This window comes from Theropithecus gelada, chromosome 16 (assembly GCF_003255815.1).
Source record: "Theropithecus gelada isolate Dixy chromosome 16, Tgel_1.0, whole genome shotgun sequence".
NCBI lineage: Eukaryota > Metazoa > Chordata > Mammalia > Primates > Cercopithecidae > Theropithecus > Theropithecus gelada.
Window position 1 is genome coordinate 29805552 of NC_037684.1, and position 22159 is coordinate 29827710.

The 22159-nt window shown below is 56.4% G+C and overlaps 2 protein-coding genes across 4 annotated transcripts; one reads left to right on the forward strand and one right to left on the reverse strand.

Annotated features, from left to right (window-relative positions):
* Positions 1–1213: 1213 nt before the first annotated feature.
* On the reverse strand, positions 1214–10443 carry P3H4 (prolyl 3-hydroxylase family member 4 (non-enzymatic)). 3 transcript variants are annotated; one of them, XM_025360854.1, is made up of 9 exons: positions 10189–10443; positions 9272–9960; positions 8950–9102; positions 8680–8851; positions 7533–7661; positions 5693–5838; positions 4654–4737; positions 2579–2723; positions 1219–2271 (listed from the first exon to the last, which is right to left on the reverse strand). In XM_025360854.1, the coding sequence occupies exons 2-9, from the start codon at positions 9731–9733 to the stop codon at positions 2249–2251; spliced, it is 1314 nt and encodes a 437-aa protein (XP_025216639.1). In that variant the 5' UTR covers positions 9734–9960; positions 10189–10443; the 3' UTR covers positions 1219–2248. The 3 variants fall into 3 exon arrangements, with proteins under 3 accessions (XP_025216637.1, XP_025216639.1, XP_025216638.1); XM_025360853.1 differs by lacking the exon at positions 10189–10443 and having other exon boundaries at positions 1220–2271; positions 9272–10017; XM_025360852.1 differs by lacking the exon at positions 10189–10443 and having other exon boundaries at positions 1214–2271; positions 8950–9830.
* Positions 10444–10535: 92 nt separating this feature from the next.
* FKBP10 (FK506 binding protein 10) lies at positions 10536–20883 on the forward strand. Its single transcript, XM_025360851.1, has 10 exons — positions 10536–11109; positions 14704–14849; positions 15729–15918; positions 16022–16167; positions 16553–16742; positions 16873–17018; positions 17622–17814; positions 18308–18450; positions 19020–19183; positions 19899–20883. The coding sequence occupies exons 1-10, from the start codon at positions 10865–10867 to the stop codon at positions 20082–20084; spliced, it is 1749 nt and encodes a 582-aa protein (XP_025216636.1). The 5' UTR covers positions 10536–10864; the 3' UTR covers positions 20085–20883.
* The last annotated feature ends 1276 nt before the right edge of the window (positions 20884–22159 follow it).

Below are 22159 nucleotides of genomic sequence, written 5' to 3' on the forward strand. Positions count from 1 at the left end.
CACATCTGCGCAGACACGCCGCAGCACATCCCGCTCCCCACCCTCTGAAGGGCCAGCCCCTCCCAGAAACAGGGGCTGGGCCTTGGTGGACCTGATAATACAGCAGCTTGGAAGAGGTGGGGTGGGGCGGGGCCACCCTGCACCTGGAGGCGGTCAGGAAACGCTACCACTGCAGATGTGTTTCCCTGGAAGACCCACCTATGGGAGGAAAGAGTGAGGTCACTGAGCCCCCAGCCTTGACCTGGCCTTTTTTCCAGACTCAGACTCTGCCCTTCCAGCTCTCATCCCGATCAAAGGCCTAGGGGAGGGGTTTGGGGTGGGACAGGGAGTCCTCCTGGGAACAGTGGCCGACAGGGCCCAGGCCAGATCACTTGGCACATCTGGAGAGAAGGTAGCGGTGGGGCAGTGAGAACTTGGCTTCCCAGCCTTGACTCCACCTTCGGGTAGGAAGACAACTCTGCCACCCTGCCCCCAGGAGGCTGGAAATACAGGGCAGAACTGTCACCCGGCTGGCCTTGGCCCTGGGTTCCTCCCAGACAGACCCCCTTTGCCCCCCTCTCCCTGCTGTGGAATAGGGGTGGGGGTTTGGAGGTGTGTCCCAGGCTATGAGGTAGCCACCAGGCACCATCGTTGCCAGCACACCTTGCACACCGGGACCCACTACCCCCGGGAGCCCATGTAAAATCGGTCAAGAGGGATCTGGCTGTCCCACTGCACCCCAAGAAGCCCAAAGTAATCAAACCACATCCCTGGGGCTCCTCTGGCTGCTCAGTTGGGGCCCCAACCCGGCTCTGGAACGGGGGAATAGAGGGCAGCGGCAGGGCCAGCTCCCTCTAACTCTAAGGAATCTGGGTCAGTAAATGCCCAGAAAGTAAACACCAGGAGCAAATGTCCTTGGCCCCCTCCCACACTTGCCACATTCCCCGAGGGAAGTGATCCTGAACTAGGAAAATACAGGACTTCCCATCTTAGAAATCTGAAACCACTGTCTTCCCAAGCCTGGGGAGGACTGTGTTCTCACGCCCCCTGGCGGCGGATCTGCACACTGCGTCCTCTCTCGTAGAACCTTCAGCCCCAGGTGCAGAGGACCAGCGAGGGCCCAGATGGTGCCCCTCCGCCCCACATTTTACAGATGAGGGGACACAGGTGCGGAGAGAGGGAGGGAAGGGCCTGTACCCTCACAACTGAGCTCCAGGGAGACGACCACAGGTGCTATGACTCATTCAACAACAACATTTATTGAGCACCTACTGGTCAGGGCCCTGGAACTACTAGACTCCTAGTCCAGTGCTCTTCAGTACCCTGGAGGACCCTCTGCAATTTGGCCTGAGACTCCAGCCAGCAGCTGGAAACTTCTTGTCCAGGAGACTGTCCAGGTGAGGGGCTGAGCAGTGAGGAAGGCAGATCCTGTCAGCCCACTTGCCAACCTGCAATGCCACCACCATCCTGTGGTCCAGAGACACAGAAGTGGCAGGATGGGTCTGGGTCGCAGCACTCACGGGTGGGGCAGGACAAGGGCCCAGTCAGCTATGTCCATCTTAAGTTTGTTTTTTTTTTTTTTTTTTGAGATGGAGTCTCACTCTGTCACCCAGGCTGAAGTGCAGTGGCACAATCTCAGCTCACTGTAAGCTCTGCCTCCTGGGTTCAGGTGATTCTCCTGGCTCAGCCTCCCGGGTAGCTACGATTACAGGTGTGCGCCACCATGCCTGGCTAATTTTTGTATTTTTTAGTAGAGATGGCATTTCACTATGTTGGCCAGGCTGGTCTTGAACTCCTGACCTCAAGTGATCCCAGCCAAAGGGCTGGGATTACAGGCATGAGTCACCACGCCCGGCCCATCTTAAATTTGCTTTTTTTTTTTAAGATGGAGTCTTGCTTTGTCGCCCAGGCTGGAGTGCAGTGGCACGATCTCAGTTCACTGCAACCTTTGCCTCCCAGGTTCAAGTGATTCTCCTGCCTCAGCCTCCCAAGTAGCTGGGATTACAGGTGCCCGCCACCACACCCGGCTAATTTATGTATTTTAGTAGAGACGGGGGTTTCACCATGTTGGCCAGGCTGGCTTTGAACTCCTGGCCTCAAGTGACCCACGCGCCTTGGCCTCCCAAAGTGCTGGGATTACAGGCGTGAGCCACCGCGCCTGGCCCATCTTAAGTTTTTAATAAATAGTTCTTGCTGCTGCCCAGGTTGGTGAGGGTAGGGCCATCGGGACCAGGCTTCCCAAGCTTGAGGGGTGTGGGGTGTCCCCTTCTCATGCCAGTTCAGGCTCTGGCTCTGAAAAGGAAAGGAGAAAGCATTGGGGTTGGCCCCCCACCCACTCCCAGTGGGTGTCCAGGTGCTGTCCTGATGGGAGGTGGGGTGAGGCTCCCCAGGACAGGTCTCAGCTGGTCCCAGCTCCAGGGGAGATGCTGCGCCTCCACCCCCAAGCAGGACAGGGGTTGCCAACAGGCTGGAGGCCCCTGGAGGATGGGTCCCGGCACCCAAACACACCCTGGGCTCTGGAGTCCAGCAAGTGAATCCATCTGTCCCCAACCTCCATCCCAGGCTGCATCCCCATCCCCCAAGGACTTGTGTCACTGACCAGCCTCAGCCTCATCGCCCTTGGCATCCGGCTCCTGCCACCAGTCAGCATACATGCCCTCCTCGTAGTCACCCTCCCCTTCAAACTCGGCGTCAGATAGGGCATCCTCAGGCTCCAGGGGCGGTTCTGTCTCCTCCAGCTCCATCTAGAGTAGCGCCATGGTTGTGGAAGAAACAGGGTCACAGTAGGCCCAAACCCATATGGGCTCCCTTCCTGGCCAATGGGACCTCCCATCCCATCTCTCAGTCCCCAAAGCCCCTTCCCTTCCCAGTCTCAAGATCTAATGAGACCGTTCTGAGGATTTTCCCCAAACTGCCCCTCCCTGAGTGGCTGCATAGGGCACCACCAGTAGAATTTGGTGTCAGCATAAACATCGCCCCTGCACAGCCCCACCTTTTAAGCATAAAGACTCTGGTGAGAATATTGCCAGTCCATGCATAATGGTTTTGCTCATACTGTTTCCCTGCCAGGAACTACTGCCGTCCCCTGTGCCTGCGTAACTCGCACTAATCCCTCCAGAGCCAGGCGTCAGTTCCAGGCTGAGCCCTTGCTGGTGATTCTGGCTGGGCTGGAGACCTCCCCTAGTGCTGTATGCTGCCCTCTCCAGCAGCTGTTTGTGCTTCCCCCACTAGACTGTGAGCTGCATGTGAAACGGATCATGACTTCCACTAACTTACTCCAGCCCCTAGTCTGGTGTCTGGCAAACCACAGGGAACAAGAGACAGCCGTCAAAACGGCTGCCATATGCTGGGCGCAGTGACTCACACCTGTAACCCCAGCACTTTGGGAGGCTGAGGTGGGTGGATCACTTGAGGTCAGGAGTTCAAGACCAGCCTGGCCAACATGGTGAAACCCCATGTCTCTACTGAAAATACAAAAATTTTTTGTATTTTTGGGTGTGGTATTGTATTCTGGGTGTGGTGGCGTACACCTGTAATCCCAGCTACTCGGGAGGCTGAGGCAGGAGAATCGCTTGAACCTGGGAGGTGGAGGTTGCAGTGAGCTGAGACTGCACCACTGCACTCCAGCCTGGGTGACAGAGCGAGACTGGGCTGCCATTCACTGTGCATCTACCGGCTGCTGGCTCTTTGTCAAGTGCTTTACATACTTGATCTCAGCCAGGCAAGGTGGCTCATGCCTGTAATCCCAGCACTTTGGGAGGCCAAGGCAGTCAGATCACTTGAGGTCAGGAGTTTGAGACCAGCCTGGCCAACGTGGTAAAACCCTGTCTCTACTACAAATACAAAATAAAATTGGCTGGACATGGTGGCGCAGGCCTGTAACCCCAGGTACTCGGAGGCTGAGACAGGAGGATCCCTTGAACCCAAGAAGTGGAGATTGCAGTGAGTGGAGATCATGCCACTGCACACTCCAGCCTAGGTGACAGAGCGAGATTCTGTTACCAAGAAAAAAAAGAAAAATACATACTTGATCTCGCTTAATTTTTTTTTTTTTTTCGAGACAGAGTCTCAATCTGTCACCCAGGCTGGAGTGCAGTGGCGTGATCTCGGCTCTGCCTCTGGGTTCAGCGATTCTCCTGCCTCAGCCTCCCAAGTAGCTGAGATTACAGGTGCTCACCACCACACCTGAGTAATTTTTGTATTTTTAGTAGAGACAGGGTTTCACTATGTTGGCCAGGCTGGTCTTGAACTCCTGACCTCAGGTGATCCCTCTGCCTCGGCCTCCTAGATTGCTGGGATTACAGGATTACAGATTGCACCAGGGCTGCAATCACCCAGGTCCAGGCCACAGGTGGCCAGGGAGGCACACAGGGTCAGAGCGGGCACTGCTAACCCAGAACAAAGAGCCAGGGCATGTGGCAAGGGCTTCCTGGAGGAGGCACCATGTGAGCTGGGCCTGGGAGGAGCAGGACTGGGACATGTACAGAAAGGGGACATGAGAATATTGAGGCTGGGGAAGGAAGGGACAGTCTAGACAAGGAATAGACAAACCTCTCTGCTTCATGACAGTTGACCACCAGGGGCTGGGGCTGAATTCTGGCACACTGGGGGCCCCAGAAAAAGGTCCAAGGTGTCCCCATCACAGCCTAGTTCTGGAAAGCAGGAGGCACTCACCTCATCATCTGACTGCAGGTACATGTGGGTGAACTCCAGCAGCTCCCGCAGCTCGGCCGTCTGGTTGTGGTAGAGCATGGCCTCCTGGAAGGAGGAAAGGACGGGGTGGAGGTGAGCCATACCCTGCTGCTGCCAGATGGCAAGAAGCCAGGGCTCCTAGGATCTGGGCCCACTGACCCTCTCCCAGCTCAAGTATCAAGTATCAGCTCACAAACTAATCAGATCATTGTGGCTGCTTGGAACACTGGGTTAAGGATTCTGAGAGTTTGCTGAGTTCCTCAATCCATTAGCAATGTCTGCCACTGACAAGGAAGGCAGAACTGGCAACATGTATCCCGTATTTGCCAGCCTGGCCCTCAATTCCAACGGGTTTCCTCCATTGGTTACCTGGGGAAGATGGACAAAGGTCAGCAGTGAGGGTAATGAAGGTAGGGAGTGGAGCAGGCAGGAGTGGATGTGTACCTTCATACATCCCTCGTCGGACACTGCTGGTGAGGTGGGCAATACGACCACCATTTTGCAGGTAAGGCAATAGATTCAGAAAGGGCCATGGTCTTCCTAGGACCACACAGCAGTGGGGCTGAGCTCTGAATCCAGAACTCTAACCTCAACTCATATTCTTTCTTTCCATTTCCCATCCTGCCTTCCACGGAAGCCAGAAGTTTATTTTTTATTTTCTATTTTATTTTATTATTATTATTTGAGACAGTCTCACTCTGTCACCCAGACTGGAGCGCAGTGGCGCGATCTCGGCTCACTGCAAGCTCTGCCTCCCAGGTTCACACCATTCTCCTGCCTCAGTCTCCCAAGTAGCTAGGACTACAGGCGCCCGCCACCACACCTGGCTAATTTTTTGTCTTTTTAGTAGAGACGGGGTTTCACCATGTTAGCCAGGATGGTCTCGATCTCCTGACCTCGTGATCCGCTCGCCTCGGCCTCCCAAAGTGTTGGGATTACAGGCGTGAGCCACCGCGCCCGGCTGCCAGTTTATATTTTACAAAGTGCATGTCCAGCAAGTGCCCCAGAAAGCAGTGCCCACCTCCCGGGGCTGGAAGTCCTCCTCTTCCAGGCCCCAGCGAGCCCGGTGGAAGCGGTAATACACCAGGTTCTGCTGCATGATGCTGTCGTTGGGGTCGAAGAGCATGTAGCTGGCGGCGCTGCGGGCAGCCTGGCGCACATCATTCACTGCAGCAGGACAGGGGTGAGGAATTGCTCCGGCGCTTCCCCTTCAGAGTCAACCCCATCTCCCAGTTCAGTCCAGCACCCCTGCTACCCAGCCACCTCCCAGAATACCTAATGGACTCCTTACCCCACCCAAGCATAATGCCAGCTAGCATGTAGTAGGCACTCACCCTATGCCAGGCCCTGACTAACTCACCTAAGCCTCACTGTTATTGTCTTTTTATTGTTTTTGAGACAGGGTCTCACTCTATCACCCTGGCTGGAGTGCAGTGGTGCAATTATGGTCACCTCAGCCTTGATCTCCCAGGCTTAGGTGATCCTCTCACCTCAGCCTCCTGAGTAGCTGGGACTACAGGCAGGCACCACCACACCCATCTAATTTTTTGTATGTTTTTGTTTGTTTTGAGACAGGGTCTTGTTCTGTCACTCAGGCTGCAGTGCAGTGGTACGATCTCAGCTCAGTACAGCCTCCGCCTCCAGGGCTCAAGCAATCCTCCCACCTCAGTCTCCCCAGTAGCTGGGACTACAGGCACTCGCCACCATGCCTGGCTAACTTTTTGTATTTTTTGTAGACACGGAGTCTTGCCATATTGCCCAGGTTGGTCTTGAAGGACTGGGCTCAAGCCACCTGCCTGCCTGGGCTTCCCAAAGTGCTGGGATTACAGGCGTGAACCACCATGCCCAGCCATGCCTATTACTGTCATCCCCATGACAGTAAATCTGAGTCACAGAGAGGTTAGATAAATTGCTCAAGCTCACATGGCTGGAGAATGATGGCTCTAGGGAATTAGAGGCCCTCAGCCTCTCTGCTATCTGTACCCAGGAAGGGTCTCCTGGCCCCTTGGTTCTTGGCCCCCGCTCTGCTCGGATTCCCAGCTCTGTCTGAATCTTGGCATCTCCAAGTAGCAAGAACACTGGAGGCTGTCCATTCCAGCCCCAGTGGATGCCAGGATCTCTCCAGTGAGGAGAGCCACAAGTCCTGGTGCCACATTTTATTAGTCATGACACTAACAGTCCCTTGCCCTATAAGCCTCAGTTTCCCCATCTGAAAAATTGGTCCAGTAATGCCAGCTGCATGGTGTTGGTGAAAGGACCACATAAGATAAATTGCCTTATAAACTCTCAAGTGTTGGCTGGGCACAGTGGCTCATACCTATAATCCTAGCACTTTGGGAGGCTAAGGCAGTGGATCACCTGAGGTCAGCAGTTCAAGACCAGCCTGGCCAACATGGTGAAACCCCGTCTCTACTAAAAATACAAAAATCAGCTGGGCGTGGTGGTGTGCACCTGTAATCCCAGCTACTCAGGAGGCCGAGGCAGGAGAATCACTTGAACCCTGGAGGCAGAGGTTGCAGTGAGCCGAGATCGTGCCACTGCACTCCAGCCTGGGTAACAGAGTGAAACTCCGTTTAAAAAATAAAAATAAACTGTCAAGTGCTCTGCAGTTGTTGGTTGCCTAGTCATTTGCCCAAGAGACCCTCTACTTCTCCCTGAGGCTGCTGTCTGTTCCCACTCAGCCTCTCACCTGCCCCAGACTCCCAGGGTGCCTTCCCCATATCCCCACCGCCCCTAGCCTTTCCTCCTATCACCCAGGGTCCTCAATACTGAAGGAAAGCTCCCCACAACTCTGGGAGGCTCCCATGCAGTCCTCTCCCTTATCACCTCTTCCCCTGCCCAAGTCCACCCAGGGGGCTCACACTTGTAGTAGGCAAACTGCAGGTAGTGGTACATGGTGGCCACGAACTTGTCCACGAAGTAGCCGCCCACAATGGGGGTCAAATTGGCCTCACAGTCCACCTTGCACTGCAGGGATTCTGCAAAGAGATCTGGGGGTGGGAGGCGGCAGTGAGAGGCTGGCGTTGCAATGAACAGCTCTGTCCCCCCAGGTGGAGGAGACTCCAAATCCAAGCTCTGCCTACTGAACCAGGCTGCTTGGCCAGAAAACGTGTTGCTGTTGCAATCACAGGAGAGAATGTGTGTAAAGTGCTTGGCATACTATATGACAAATGATGATGAGGAAGATGACTGTGGGCTGGGCTGACTCATCACCCCCACCACTCAACCACCACCCCAAGCCAGAGGGAGCCAGGGCATTCTGGGAGAACAGCAGATGAGGTCCAGAAGTGGGGCAGAAGTCCAAACAGAAAAGCTAAAGGTCTTTCTTTTTTTTTTTTTTTGAGACGGAGTCTCCCTCTGTCGACCAGGCTGGAGTGCAGTGGCACGATCTTGGCTCAATGCAACCTCCACCTCCCAGGTTCAAGCAATTCTGCCTCAGCCTCCCAAGTAGCTGGGATTACAGGCAACCACCACCACAACCAGCTAATTTTTGTATTTTTAGTAGAGACAGGGTTTCACCATGTTGGTCAGGCTGGTCTTGAACTCCTGACCTCGTGATCTGCCCGCCTCGGCCTCCCAAAATGCTGAGATTATAGGTGTGAGTCACCACACCTGGCCAAGGACAGTCCTTTCTGCTCCTGCTCGAGGGACCCCGGGGTTAGAGATCCCTAGACTAGGTGTGATTTCTGGTTACCAATTGCTTTTTGCACACACCTGCTGGGCTACTTCTCACTGCTGCACCTTTGCATCTGCACTGCCCTCTGCCTGGAAGGCCTGTGAACCCAAGCTTCCCAAACTCTTTAGGGATGTCACTGCCTCTCTGCACTGATCCAGCCCCTTGGACACTTCCAGCTGGGGCTCCTACACCCAGCGTCTTTCTCAGCAGACAAGGCCTTCCTCCCGGCTGGCTCCTCCACATTCGCAGTGCTCCACGTGCAGGGAGGGGACATCTGCCTTACCGAGCCTGTGGGTGAGAGGACTGCCCGCCGTGGTCTGGGTGGCGGATACCTGCTATGGCCGGGTAGAAGTCCTTGAAGTCCACCTGCTCATGGGCCCCTTCACAGCCGGCCAGGCACCGGGCAAAGACCGCCAGGTACTCTGCCAAGGCCCGCTCCATGTCCTCCGTGCTGCTGCGGAAATCCCCGCTGTTGTAGAGCTTCACAGCCCGGAGGAACACGGCCTGGAAGGGGCGTGGCAGGGGAAGTCAGGGCGCCCCCAACATCTCCCCTCCTCTACAAGTCCTATCGGCGGGACCCTCCTCCTGCCCCTCCACCCCACCTCGTAGGGCTGGGCCTCTAGGTCCGTGAGGGACTCGTCGGCGACGTCCAGCATCCCCCGGTAGTAGTTGAGGTACTTGGCGGTCAGCTCGTGCTTCGGGTTCCTCTGGAGGAAGGTGTAGGCCGCCGCCACCGCCTTCTCCAGCCGGTTAGCCTGGTCGGGGGGTAGGGGTTCGGGGAGCGGGTCAGTAAGAACGGAGCTCGCGGTCCCGAGCGCACGGCTGGCTTCGTGCCGCGGGTGAAGGCAACGCTCCTCCGACCGATCGGTGGAGTGACACGACGCCCAGCCCGAGACAGGTCCCCGGGTGGGGGCGGGCTCCCACCTTGAACAGCGCGTAGTGCAGGTACTGGTAGGGCAAGCGGCTCTGGAAGTCGCGCAGCAGCTGCCGCGGCGGGTAGGGCACCTGGAAGGCGGGCAGCGTCCGCTTGCAGCGCCGCAGGCAGGCGGCGCGCTCCAGGACGCGACCGAAGAGCCGCAGCTCGCGGGCCCACTCGTCGGCGCGGCCGTCGTCTGGGTCGGGCTTGGGCGCGGGAGCGGGGCCGCTGCAGTTGGCGTGGCAGAAGGCCTCGCTGTCGCGCAGCAGCCGGTGCAGCCGCAGCGCCGCCTCCAGGTAGCGCGCGCTCTCGCGCCAGCTCTCGCCCTCATACTGCTCCAGCGCGTGCCCGTAGGCCGCGGCCAGCGGCATCAGGTCCTCTGGCGGGAAGCCCCGGAAGCTGTACTTCTCGTACTGCGCCCTGGCGCTGCCCAGCAGCAGCCACAGCAGCCCCCACGCCACCCGAGCCATGCCCGCCGCGCCGCCGGCTCTCCAGAGCTGAGCTGGCGGCCCCGCGGACGGAAGGGGACAGGGACAGGCCCGGGGCGGGCCGCGCGCCCGCTGGGTCTTAGCGCCGGGCACGAGGGCGGCAAGACGGGGCGGGGCCTAGGTCACTACGTCTCCCCTCTTTTCCCGGAGGGTCCGATAGTGTCCTAAGTCCTCTCAGTCGGCCCGGGCTCCTGCCGTGGGGGTGTCCCCTAGGCAGAGAATGAGTCGGGGAGCGCTTCCCGCCAGAGATGGGGAGCCCAGGAAGCCCCTCCCCACGCAAACAGTGCCCCCGCCTGAGATCAGGACACTAAGTGAGGGCTGCCTCTGCGCTGCCCAAACGAGGGGGAAGCCCTGGGGCCGGGCCTTCAGTCGCTGCGCCCTCCTGCACCCTCCTGCACCCTCCGAGTGTCTCCCCCGCCCACGTCGGAGGCACACACCTGCTATCACTTGCACACTTTGCGCTGCCACCACCCCCCACTCCGTCTCCGTGCCCGTCACATCCCAAGTCACAAAGTCCTTCTTGCAGTCCAGCTTTTGCGGGACCAAGCTGCTCTTCCCTGGAGATGCCTTCCCTTCTAGCACAGCTGGGGTCACGGACGAGCACCGAGATGTCTCTCACACTCCGCTGCTTCGCCACCCAGCTAGAGGGGGCTAGAATTGGAGTTGCCGGCGAAAGAAGCAAGGGGCATCTCCGCCTGGCTTTAGGACCCGGGGGCTCCGGAAAAAGACATTGAACTTTTTTTTTTTTTTTTCCCTTTGGTGTCCACTCAGAGTTCTCATCTTTCCCGAGCCTCCCTGCCTGGCCAGGCCCCAGGTCTCGCAGCCAGGGATGGAGATGGGGGGAGGGGAACCCGGATTTCTTTGTGGGGCCTCCCTTCGACTCTAATACACTCAACCTGGCCCCCTCCTCCTATTGTACCCCCCGCCCCTGCTCCTCTGGCCAGGCCAGCTCTGTCTTCCCAGCCCCCATTCCACGTGGAACAGCCAGGGCGGGGGTAGGAGAGGAGGACAGGAAGCGGGGGAGCTAGTTCTGGGAGGCGGGGGGCGGGGGAAGGAGGTTGGCGGCGGCTCCCTCGCTTGTCCTCACTGCTGGCGGTCCCAACTCCAGGCACCATGTTCCCTGCGGGCCCCCCCAGCCACAGCCTCCTCCGGCTCCCCCTGCTGCAGTTGCTGCTACTGGTGGTGCAGGCCGTGGGGAGGGGGCTGGGCCGCGCCAGCCCTGCCGGGGGCCCCCTGGAAGATGTGGTCATCGAGAGGTACCACATCCCCAGGGCCTGTCCCCGGGAAGTGCAGATGGGGGATTTTGTGCGCTACCACTACAACGGCACTTTCGAAGATGGCAAGAAGTTCGACTCAAGGTAACCCCGGTTGGGCGCCCCCGGATTCACCACTCCGTCTCCTGAACCCGGGGTCCTGTTTCCTTGTTGCCTCTTTTAAGCTCTACGTCCCAATACTCTAACCCCAGACAGCACCCTTGGGGCCTCCCAGACACCCATCTCCCCAAAGATACCCTCCTGTCCCCACTTCCAAACCCTCACTTCTCAAAGGATCCCATTTCTTTCTCACAAGCTCTCCACATCGCAGAAAGGACTCGGTAATCAAGGTGAACTGCCTTGTGTAGTTACCAGGGCTGTATTTAATGACCTGATGGAGAGGGGTGTTCTGGCCTACAGTGTTGCGGGGAAGGGGGTGGTCCCTGCTGCTTGAGAACCCTGGGGTGGTCTATCAGCCTGGACCCCATACCTTTCCACCCACCCTGACTCCCTTTCTGGTTCCACTCCATTTTCAGTGCCTTTGTGGTTAGAGAAGAGGGAATAGAACTTTTTTTTGGAGGGGGTGGGAGTTTTCAGCAGCCGGTGGGCAGGGAAAAAGGTGGGTGGGCATTATAAGAAGACAGCCGGCTGGACCTGGGGGTAGGGCATGGCTCCCTGTGGAGGCCCTGTCTGTCTACGTGTCACACAGTCGGACATGCCACCCTGGGCTCCTCGGAGGAATTTCATACCTCCCTCTGGTTCTCCTGGAACCCTCATCTCTCTCCATTTTAGATATCCCAGGAAAGAAGCGCAGGCCGCTCATTTTGCCAGCCCTTGGGGTTTGTGAGGTGGCCTCCTGGTCTGATCCAGGCCTTTGGTCTGCTCCAGCAAGTCCACTTTTGTTAGCGGGGACAGGGCAGGGCTGTGTGCCAGCCTCGGGTAAACCTAGGGTCCCAGTTATACACGGACCCCACAGCACACTGAAAGAGTCAGTGTTTCTTAGACCCTCCTCTGAAACACACAACTCAGCCAACAGGAAATTAGTGGCCATGACTTTAGAGGCAGGCATATATTGGGGTAAGCATACAAACTCCAAGAGCCCCAAGACCCTGGTTCAAATCCAGGCTATGACCAGGGACAGAGAATTTTGTCTCTTTAAGCATCACTTTCCTTATATGAGAAATGGAGCCAAAAACAGGACCTACTTGCTAAGGCTGACGTTAGGACTCGAAGGAGATGGATGAATGAATGTAGGCTTCTCGCAGGGCCTGGCAGTCCTCCAGCCAGTTCAGCACACATTAACATTGACCCTGAGGAAAACCGTATGACCTGATGCTGTTGAACTTGTAGAAACTTCATGCAGAGCTTAAGCCTTCATACCAACACTGAGAAGGAAACAATCCAGACTTAAAACCTGTCCGCTTGGTGGGCAAATTCAGGTATAGGGTAGTAGCCAGAAGCGCTGTGCTGAGCACTTGACTGCTGGGAGTGAGGCAGGGGTTGGGATTTAGGGGTTGTTGTCCCTGATGGGGACTCTGGGAGCCCAGCTCATGAGTGTTGGGCTTGGAAAACTTTTTTTTTTTTTAGTTGGAGTCTCATTCTGTTGCCCATGAGCCACTGCACCTAGCCAATTATATACACTTTTAATTTATTTTAAGTTTTCAGAAGTAAAGTGAGGATGGGAGATTTTCTTTCTTTCTTTTTTTTTTTTTTAATTGAAGGGGCCATGGGTTAAGAAAGTTTTCTGGCCAGGCGCGATGGCTCACACCTGTAATCCCAGCACTTCGGGAGACTGAGGTGGGCAGATCACGAGGTCAGGAGATCGAGACCATCCTGGCTAACACGGTGAAACCCCATCTCCACTAAAAATACAAAAAAAATTGCCGGGTGTGGTCCAGGTGCCTGTAATCCCAGCTACTCGGGAGGCTGAGGCAGGAGAATGACATGAACCTGGGAGGCAGAGCTTGCAGTGAGTGGAGATCGCGCTACTGCACTCCAGCCTGGGCAACTGAGCAAGACTCTTGTCTTAAAGAAAAAAAAAAAAGTTTTCTAAGTTGGGTGGGCATGTTGGCTCACGCCTGTAATTCTAGCACTTTGGGAGGCCAAGGAGCTTAGGAGTTTGTGACCAGCCAGGAGTTTGCGACCACCCTGTGCAACATGGTGAAAGGCTGTCTCTACTAAAATACAAAAATTTAAGGCTGGGCGCTGTGGCTTACGCCTGTAATCCCAGCACTTTGGGAGGCCGAGGCGGGCGGATCACGAGGCCAGGGTGGCATGTCCGACTGTGTGACACGTAGACAGACAGGGCCTCCACAGGGAGCCATGCCCTACCCCCAGGTCCAGCCGGCTGTCTTCTTATAATACCCACCTGCCTTTTTCCAGACTAGTCTGGCCAACATAGTGAAACCACGTCTCTATTAAATATACAAAAAAATTAGCCAGGTGTGGTGGTGTGCACCTGTAATCCTAGCTACTCGGAAGGCTGAGGCAGGAGAATCACGTGAACCCAGGAGGCGGAGGCAGAGGTTGCAGTGAGCTGAGATCACTCCATTGCACTCTACCCCAGGCAACAATGTGAGACTCTGTCTCAAAAAACAAAAACAAAAACAGACAAACAAAAAAAATTAGCCAGGCATGGTGGCGTGTGCCTGTAATCCCAGCTACTTGGGACGCTGAAGCAGGAGAATTGCTTGAACCCAGGAGGCGGAAGTTGCAGTGAGCCGAGATTGTGCCACTGCACTCCAGCCTGGTTGACAGAGTCGAGACTCCATCTCCAAAAATACACAAGTATAAGTAAAAGTAAATACATTAAAGTGTATAACTAAAAACAAACAAAAGCCATGGCACTTTTAGAATAGGCACTTTTTTTTTTTTTTTTTTGAGATGGAGTCTCACTCTGTCGCCAGGCTGGAGTGCAGTGGCGCAATCTCGGCTCACTGCAACCTCTGCCTCCCAGGTTCACGCCATTCTCCTGCCTCATCCTCCCGAGTAGCTGGGATCACAGGCGCCCGCCACCATGCCCAGCTAATTTTTTTGTATTTTTAGTAGAGACGGGGTTTCACTGTGTTAGCCAGGATTGTAGAATAGGCCTTTTCAAAATGTGAAACCAATTCCCACCCCACCTCTGCTCTCCTTGTCTTTTCCTTGGAGAGCCGACAGTATAATGGCAAAAACATGGGCTTTGGAACTCAGCTGACTACATATTAATATTAGCTGTGTGACCTTGGGCAAGGCACTGAATCTCTCAAGTGTCCATTGTTCTCATAAGAAAAATGAGAACAAGATTGCCCACTTCACAGGGGAGAGAAAGAAGATACGGAATGTAAAATGCCAAGCATTTAATCCCATATAATAATGCTCCTCTGTCCCTCCGTGCTGTACCTGCCACTGCCCACTTGCTGTCAGCAAATAGTAGCAGCAATCAGGCCCATGCATCCCGCCCAAACCCGTCCCAGGGCAGTAGCAGCGCCTGGCCTCCTCAGGGACTTGCTTTTTGTAACAGTCCGTTCCCTTAAGGTGGGTGTCACGGCCGACTTAGGAGGGGAACTTGAAAAGGAGGCGAGAAGTGTGTGTGCATATCCACATCTGGGTATAGGGAGGGGGGATTGTGTGCATGTGTGCAGGCACACCTGTGCACCTGTGCCACAGTGGGCAGTGTGTGTCTGAGATCACTGTATCCCATCTGTCCCTCCCCCTCAGCTATGATCGCAACACCCTGGTGGCCATCGTGGTGGGCGTGGGGCGCCTCATCACTGGCATGGACCGAGGCCTCATGGGCATGTGTGTCAACGAGCGGCGACGCCTCATTGTGCCTCCCCACCTGGGCTATGGGAGCATCGGCCTGGGTGAGAAGGGCTGGGGCACAAGCTGGGGATGGAGGAGGCCAGGAGGCAGAATCAGGGATCCTGGGGTGAGAAAACTGAAGTGCCGAGATGAGGGGTGACTTGCCCAATGTCATGCTGTGCACGCATTATGAAGAGTGGCAGCTCTGGCTGGGGCAGTGGCTGACATCTATGGTCCCAGAGTTTTGGGAGGCCAAGGTGGGAGGATTGCTTGAACCCAGGAGTTCCAGACCAGCCTAGGCAACATAGTGAGACCCTGTCTTTACAAAAAATAAAATAAATTATCCAGGCGTGGTGGTGTGTGCCTGTAGTCCTAACTACTAAGGAGGCTCAGGTGGGAGGATTGCTTGAGCCCGGGATTTCAAGGCTGCAGTGAGCCATGATCATGCCACTGAATTCCAGCCTATGTGACAGAGCAAAACCCTATCTTTTTTTTTGAGACAGGGTCTCACTCTGTTGCACAGGCTGGAGTGTAGTGGTGCGATATCAGCTCACTGCAACCTCAGCCTCCTGGGCTCAAGCAATCCTCCCGTCTGAGCCTAACAAATAGCTGGGACTACAGGTGCACACCACCACGCGTGGCTAATTTTTTGTATTTTTAGTAGAGATGGGATTTCGCAATGTTGTGCAGGCTGGTCTTGAACTTCTGGACTCAAGCCATCCACCTGTCTTGGCCTCCCACAGTGCTGGGATAACAGGCATGAGCCACTGTGCCTGGCCCCCTATCTCTTAAAAAAAAACAAAACAAAAATAGTGGCTGCTCTGTGCCTGGTTTGGGTCTCCTGGTGCTGGGATGAGAGGAAGGGGAATAACAGGGCCCTGGCTGGGATCGTGGTTGGCAGAGCACAACTCTGAGACCTCCATGCTGCTGTGCCCTCACAGCGGGGCTCATTCCACCGGATGCCACCCTCTACTTCGATGTGGTTCTGCTGGATGTGTGGAATAAGGAAGACACCGTGCAGGTGAGCACCTTGCTGCGCCCGCCCCACTGCCCCCGCATGGTCCAGGACGGTGACTTTGTCCGCTACCACTACAATGGCACCTTGCTGGACGGCACCTCCTTCGACACAAGGTAAGGGGCTGGAGGGGAGCCCTGAGGCACTGGGGACTGTGGCATGGGGAGCGGGAGTCCAGGGCCCAGCCTGCCTCTCCTACTTCCACCTCATTTTCTGTAGCTACAGTAAGGGCGGCACTTACGATACCTACGTCGGCTCTGGTTGGCTGATCAAGGGCATGGACCAGGGGCTGCTGGGCATGTGTCCTGGAGAGAGAAGGAAGATTATCATCCCTCCATTCCTGGCCTATGGCGAGAAAGGCTATGGTGAGGGTAGGCAAGGACTCAAGGGGAAATTCTCCAGAAGAGGGAAAACCAGGCCTCCACATACAGTTGCTCAGGTTGTATATTGCACGAGGGCATCCAGCCAAGGACGCAAGGCAGGATGAAATCTACCTTTGCTGCTGTCTCACTAAGAAGGGGTGCTTTATTCTGATTCACACGAAGGCTCAGTATGAGCCGGTGGTGGCCCTGGGGAACACCAAGCTCAGGCCTTACTGGAAGAGCAAGAAGCAGGGCTGCTGATGGGCGGGAAGGGCTCTGCAGAGCCGGGCTAGTGTCTTGTGCATGGTGCCCACTGGGCCTTCCTGAGTCAAGAAAGAGCCTGGGCTTGCTCCCCAGCCATATGGTTCAGGCCCTATCCCTTCCCCAGGGACAGTGATCCCCCCACATGCCTCGCTGGTCTTTCACATCCTCCTGATTGACGTGCACAACCCGAAGGACACTGTCCAGCTAGAGACGCTGGAGCTCCCCGCCGGCTGTGTCCGCAGAGCCGTGGCCGGGGACTTCATGCGCTACCACTACAATGGCTCCTTGATGGACGGCACCCTCTTCGATTCCAGGTCAGGAGGGTCTTGAGGTGGGAGGGCGGGGGCTGGGTGAAATGTGGACGAAACTGGGGGTCACTCTGAGCTGCCTGGAAGGGGAGGGCCCCTTTGACTCCCTTCCTGGCCCTCCCACCTTGTATTGCAGCTACTCCCGCAACCACACCTACAATACCTATATCGGGCAGGGTTACATCATCCCCGGGATGGACCAGGGGCTACAGGGCGCCTGCATAGGGGAGCGCCGGAGAATTACCATCCCCCCGCACCTCGCCTACGGGGAGAATGGAACTGGTAGGGGCGTTCCCCAGCCACCACCTCAGCTCCTCCTCCAAACTGCCCATTGTGGCCAGGCCGCCCCCTCCCACAGTGGGATTCCAGCCACCACTCAGCCCCTCTCATCACAAAAACATGCATGCAGCTTACATCTGGTCGCCCCATCTGATTCCTGCCACCCGGATTCCCATCAGTTTCCTCCAGGGCAGCGCCCCACTTCTCCCCTTCTGCAGTGGAGAAGGGCAGCCAACTCCTCTGAGTTTGGGGAGGGAGGATGGTTATGGAAAAACAGAACCAGCATACCCCCAGGACCCAGCTGTGCTGGGAGCCTCAGTGTCCTCACCTGTATAATGGGCAAGCCAAGCTGATCCGCAGGGTAAGTTACTGGGAGTTTGCCAGACGGTGAGTGGAAAAGGGCTTTCTAACTGGAAAGCCGCCTTCCTCTGCCCCCTGCCCCAGTGAGAGTTTGTTAGAATTGACTCTGGACAAACATCCCGTCCCATCCTCCTTTGGATCCTCAGGGTCGGGAAGGGGTGTCAGGTCTAGGGGCCTCCATGGAGAGACCTCGAGGAGCCTCTGCTAGTGCTCTGAGCTGACCACACTCCCCCATTCTGTCCTCAGGAGACAAGATCCCTGGCTCTGCCGTGCTAATCTTCAATGTTCATGTCATTGATTTCCACAACCCTGCGGATGTGGTGGAAATCAGGACACTGTCTCGGCCATCGGAGACCTGCAATGAGACCACCAAGCTTGGGGACTTTGTTCGATACCATTACAACTGTTCTTTGCTGGACGGCACCCAGCTCTTCACCTCGTGGGTCCCGGGTGGGGCCGGGACTGGGCAGGTGGGTGGGCACAGGCATGGGGAGTCCTCCTCACCGTACCCCGATGCCTGCTCCTCCCTCTTGGTCCTCGAGCGCCAGGGGAGCATTCAGCCTCTTGCTGCTTCTGTAAGTCCCCATCTCAGAGCATGCCGGGGAGCCATGAGGAGATGAAATTCTCTGCGTCGCCGGGGAAGGGAAGGTGAAGCCAACCGCTGTGGCAGAACTGCTCTTTCCGTTTCACAGAGGGGAAACTGACGCAGGGAGCCATGAGCCCTCGAGGCCACACTTTAGGGGGCAGAGGCAAGATGAGAAGGGAACCCCACATCTGCACTGCTGGGCCCCTGCACTCTGCTGCATGGCCCAAGTCACCAGTGGGAGTCACTCCAGAACTGAGGGCTTGTTCTGGGCCCACGTCAGAGACAGTGGGGTGTGCGCTGGCAGGGGACAGGTTGGCTGCTGACCTGGGCATCTGCTCTCCTCCAGGCATGACTACGGGGCTCCCCAGGAGGCGACTCTGGGGGCCAACAAGGTGATCGAAGGCCTGGACACGGGCCTGCAGGGCATGTGTGTGGGAGAGAGGCGGCAGCTCATCGTGCCCCCGCACCTGGCCCACGGGGAGAGTGGAGGTGAGGGGCTGAGACCGTAATCTTGTTTTTTTTTTTGAGATGGAGTCTCACTCTGTCACCCAAGCTGGAGTGCAGTGGCGTGATCTCAGCTCACTGCAACCTCTGCTTCCCAGATTCAAGCGATTCTCCTGCCTCAGCCTCCCTAGTAGCTGGGATTACAGGCGCCTGCCACTATGCGCAGCTAATTTTTGTATTTTTAGTAGGGATGGGGTTTTGCCATATTGGTCAGGCTGGTCTTGAACTCCTGACCTCAGGTGATCCACCCGCCTTGGCCTCCCAAAGTGCTGGGATTACAATCGTGAGCCACTGCGCCCAGCCCGAAACCATAATCTAACTGGCATCCGTAATCTAACTGGCATCCGTCCCTTTTGCTCCTGCCCATTGTGGGCCTGAGGGCTGGTGGGAGGAGTCAGGAATGCCTTCAGGATGGCTCCTTAAACATCCCATGCCCCACTCTCCAGCCTAGCCCCAGGAGGGGAAACTGTGGCCTGTGGGCTGGGAAACAGTGAAGCCAGGCCCAGACCCTGGCCTGACTAGGACCCCTCCCTTCTCTCCTGCCCTCCCTGCAGCCCGGGGAGTCCCAGGCAGTGCTGTGCTGCTGTTTGAGGTGGAGCTGGTGTCCCGGGAGGATGGGCTGCCCACAGGCTACCTGTTTGTGTGGCACGAGGACCCTCCTGCCAACCTGTTTGAAGACATGGACCTCAACAAGGATGGAGAGGTCCCTCCAGAGGAGGTGAGTGAAGGTTCAGTCTTTTTTTTTTTTTTTTTTTTTTTTTTTGAGACGGAGTCTGGCTCTGTCGCCCAGGCTGGAGTGCAGTGGCCGGATCTCAGCTCACTGCAAGCTCCGCCTCCCGGGTTCACGCCATTCTCCTGCCTCAGCCTCCCGAGTAGCTGGGACTACAGGCGCCCGCCACCTCGCCCGGCTAGTTTTTTGTATTTTTTAGTAGAGACGGGGTTTCACCGGGTTAGCCAGGATGGTCTCGATCTCCTGACCTTGTGATCCGCCCGTCTCGGCCTCCCAAAGTGCTGGGATTACAGGCTTGAGCCACCGCGCCCGGCCAGGTTCAGTCTTAATAACCATGCCCACGCACTCCCCGCACCCAAGAAGCGTCGAGGAAGATGTCCCCGTCCGGACTGCCCACCTGCCCTCGTGCTCCTGCCTGAGCTGAGTCCCGTGCCTCAGGCTCCTCATCCCTGCCGTTTCCTGGGCACACATGCAGGCTGTTCCCTACCTGAGACCAGTCACAGACTATCCCCCATGCCACGCCTCCACCCCGGCCCCCACCAGGACCCCAGCACCAGTGCCTTTGCCAGCCCTTCCTGAGTTACAGGGTGTGGGGGAGCCTGGGAAAAAATAAGAAAAAGAAAGCACTCACTGACCTCTACCTGGGGCCCCTCCCAAGGCCATGACCCTCACTGCCCACTCCCCCGGCTCTCCCCTCCCCCAGTTCTCCACCTTCATCAAGGCTCAAGTGAGTGAGGGCAAAGGACGCCTCATGCCTGGGCAGGACCCCGAGAAAACCATAGGAGACATGTTCCAGAACCAGGACCGCAACCAGGACGGCAAGATCACAGTAGAGGAGCTCAAGCTGAAGTCAGATGAGGACCAGGAGCGGGTCCACGAGGAGCTCTGAGGGGCAGGGAGCCTGGCCGGGCCTGAGACACAGAGGCCCACTGCGAGGGGGACAGTGGCGGTGGGACTGACCTGCTGACAGTCACCCTCCCTCTGCTGGGATGAGGTCCGGAAGCCAACTAAAACGATGGCAGAGGCGACATCTCTGGTGTTCCCACCACCCTAGGTGAAAATCCACAGCACAGACCTCTACCCCATTTCTCTTCCATCCCCAAACCCCTTCTTTAAAATGTTTGGATTTGCAAAGCCAATTTGGGGCTGGTGGAGCCTGGGGTTGGATAGGGCCATGGCTGGTCCCCCACCATACCACCCCTTCACATCACAGGCACAGCTGAGCTTGTTATCCCTCTCCCCAACTTTCTCTTTTTGTTTGTACTTCTTGTTATCCCCACTCCCAGCCCCTATTCCTCTATGTGACAGCTCCCTAGGACCCCTCCATCTTCCTCCCCATTCCTGACTGGCTCCTAGGGAAGGGGACAGCTCCTGGAGGGCAGCCCTACCTCTCCCATCCCTTTGCCCTCCTCCCTCGCCTCCAGTGGAGGCTGAGCTGACCCTGGGCTGCTGGAGGCCAGGACTGGGCTGTAGTTAGCTTTTCATCCCTAAAGAAGGCTCCTTTCCCTAAGGAACCATAGAAGAAAACAGAGGGCATGTGTGAGGGAACCTGCTTGGGTGGGTGTTAGGGTTATGAAATCTTGGATTTGGGGCTGAGGGCTGGGAGGGAGGGCAGAGCTCTGCACACTCAAAAGGCTAAACTGGTGTCAGTCCTTTTTTCCTTTGTTCCAAATAAAAGATTAAACCAATGACCTTAGGGTGTCCTTTGGAACAGGTTGAGGAGCAGAGGGGAGTGGCTAGCGGGTTAAGCGGGGGTTGTGGGAGGCCTTTAGACCCAGAGATTGGGGAAAAAGTTAAACCAGGCTGTTTCCATGGCCTCATTAGTTCCAGACAGCGGTGTGTCCCCACATCGGGGTCTCCCCATCTGGAGGTTTCCTGCCTGCCCTGGGCCTAACCTGGGGGCTTCGCTGCGGGAAGGGAGGCCTGGTCTGTGGAGGGGGTGAATGTGTAGAGCGGGGAGGCCTCCAGCAGGGCGTGGAGAGACGATCCTCATCCTCCAGTTGTCCCAATTGAATGGGAAAGACAAGGTCCCTGACCTCAAACACAACCTACAAAGCAAGAATTAAATTAAACCGCGCAAGTCAGATTATCCTTTTCCATAGATCATTTCCAATACTATGATATTCCCATCTCTCCCTGCTCCTGGCCACCACCTGTTACCACCTGTCCACCCTCTTGCTAGGGGAAAGGTAACCGAGTTCAGATCTCCACAGTGTCTTGCAAGAGGACTTCAGCCACCAACCAGGCCATCTGTCCTCGCCAAGCATTCGGGGGACAGGGTGGGGACTTAGGAGAGAAAATGACAGGACCGGACTCACACAGCAAACTGCCTCCATCGGCACTTCTTGCCCAGGGTCCCCTAAGAGACATGACTGCTCCCCATGGGCAGTGACTGACATTCTCTGGTCCCAAAGCATCCAGAAAGCTCCTTGATCGAAGTGTTTTTTTTCGAGATAGGGTCTCACTCTGTCACCCAGGGTGGGGTGCAGTGGTATGATCTCGGCTTACTGCAACCTCCGCCTCCCGGGTTCAAGTGATTCCCCTGCTTCAGCCACCTGAGTAGCTGGGATTACAGGCACGCGCCACCACGCCCGGATTATTTTTGTATTTTTAGCAGAGACGGTCTTACCATGTTGGCCAGGCTGGTCTCAAACTCCTGACGGCACGTGATCCGCCACCCTGGCCTCCCAGAGTGCTGGGATTACGGGTGTGAGCCACTGCGCTGGCCAAGAAAGCTTCTTGATTAAAGTCTGGAAGTGGTTACTGACCCAGTCTCAGATGGTGACCACTCCCTCCTCCCAAAACCAAATGGAATAGGCCTGAAGCAGAGAAATGCAGCCAAAGGCATGGGCTTTGGTCAGGAACATTCAAATCCTGGCTCCAGCTCCTAGCTACGGAGTTTGGGCAAGTTACTCATCCTGCCCGAGCCCTCTGGAAGCAGGAGGAGCTGCACCTACTTGTGGG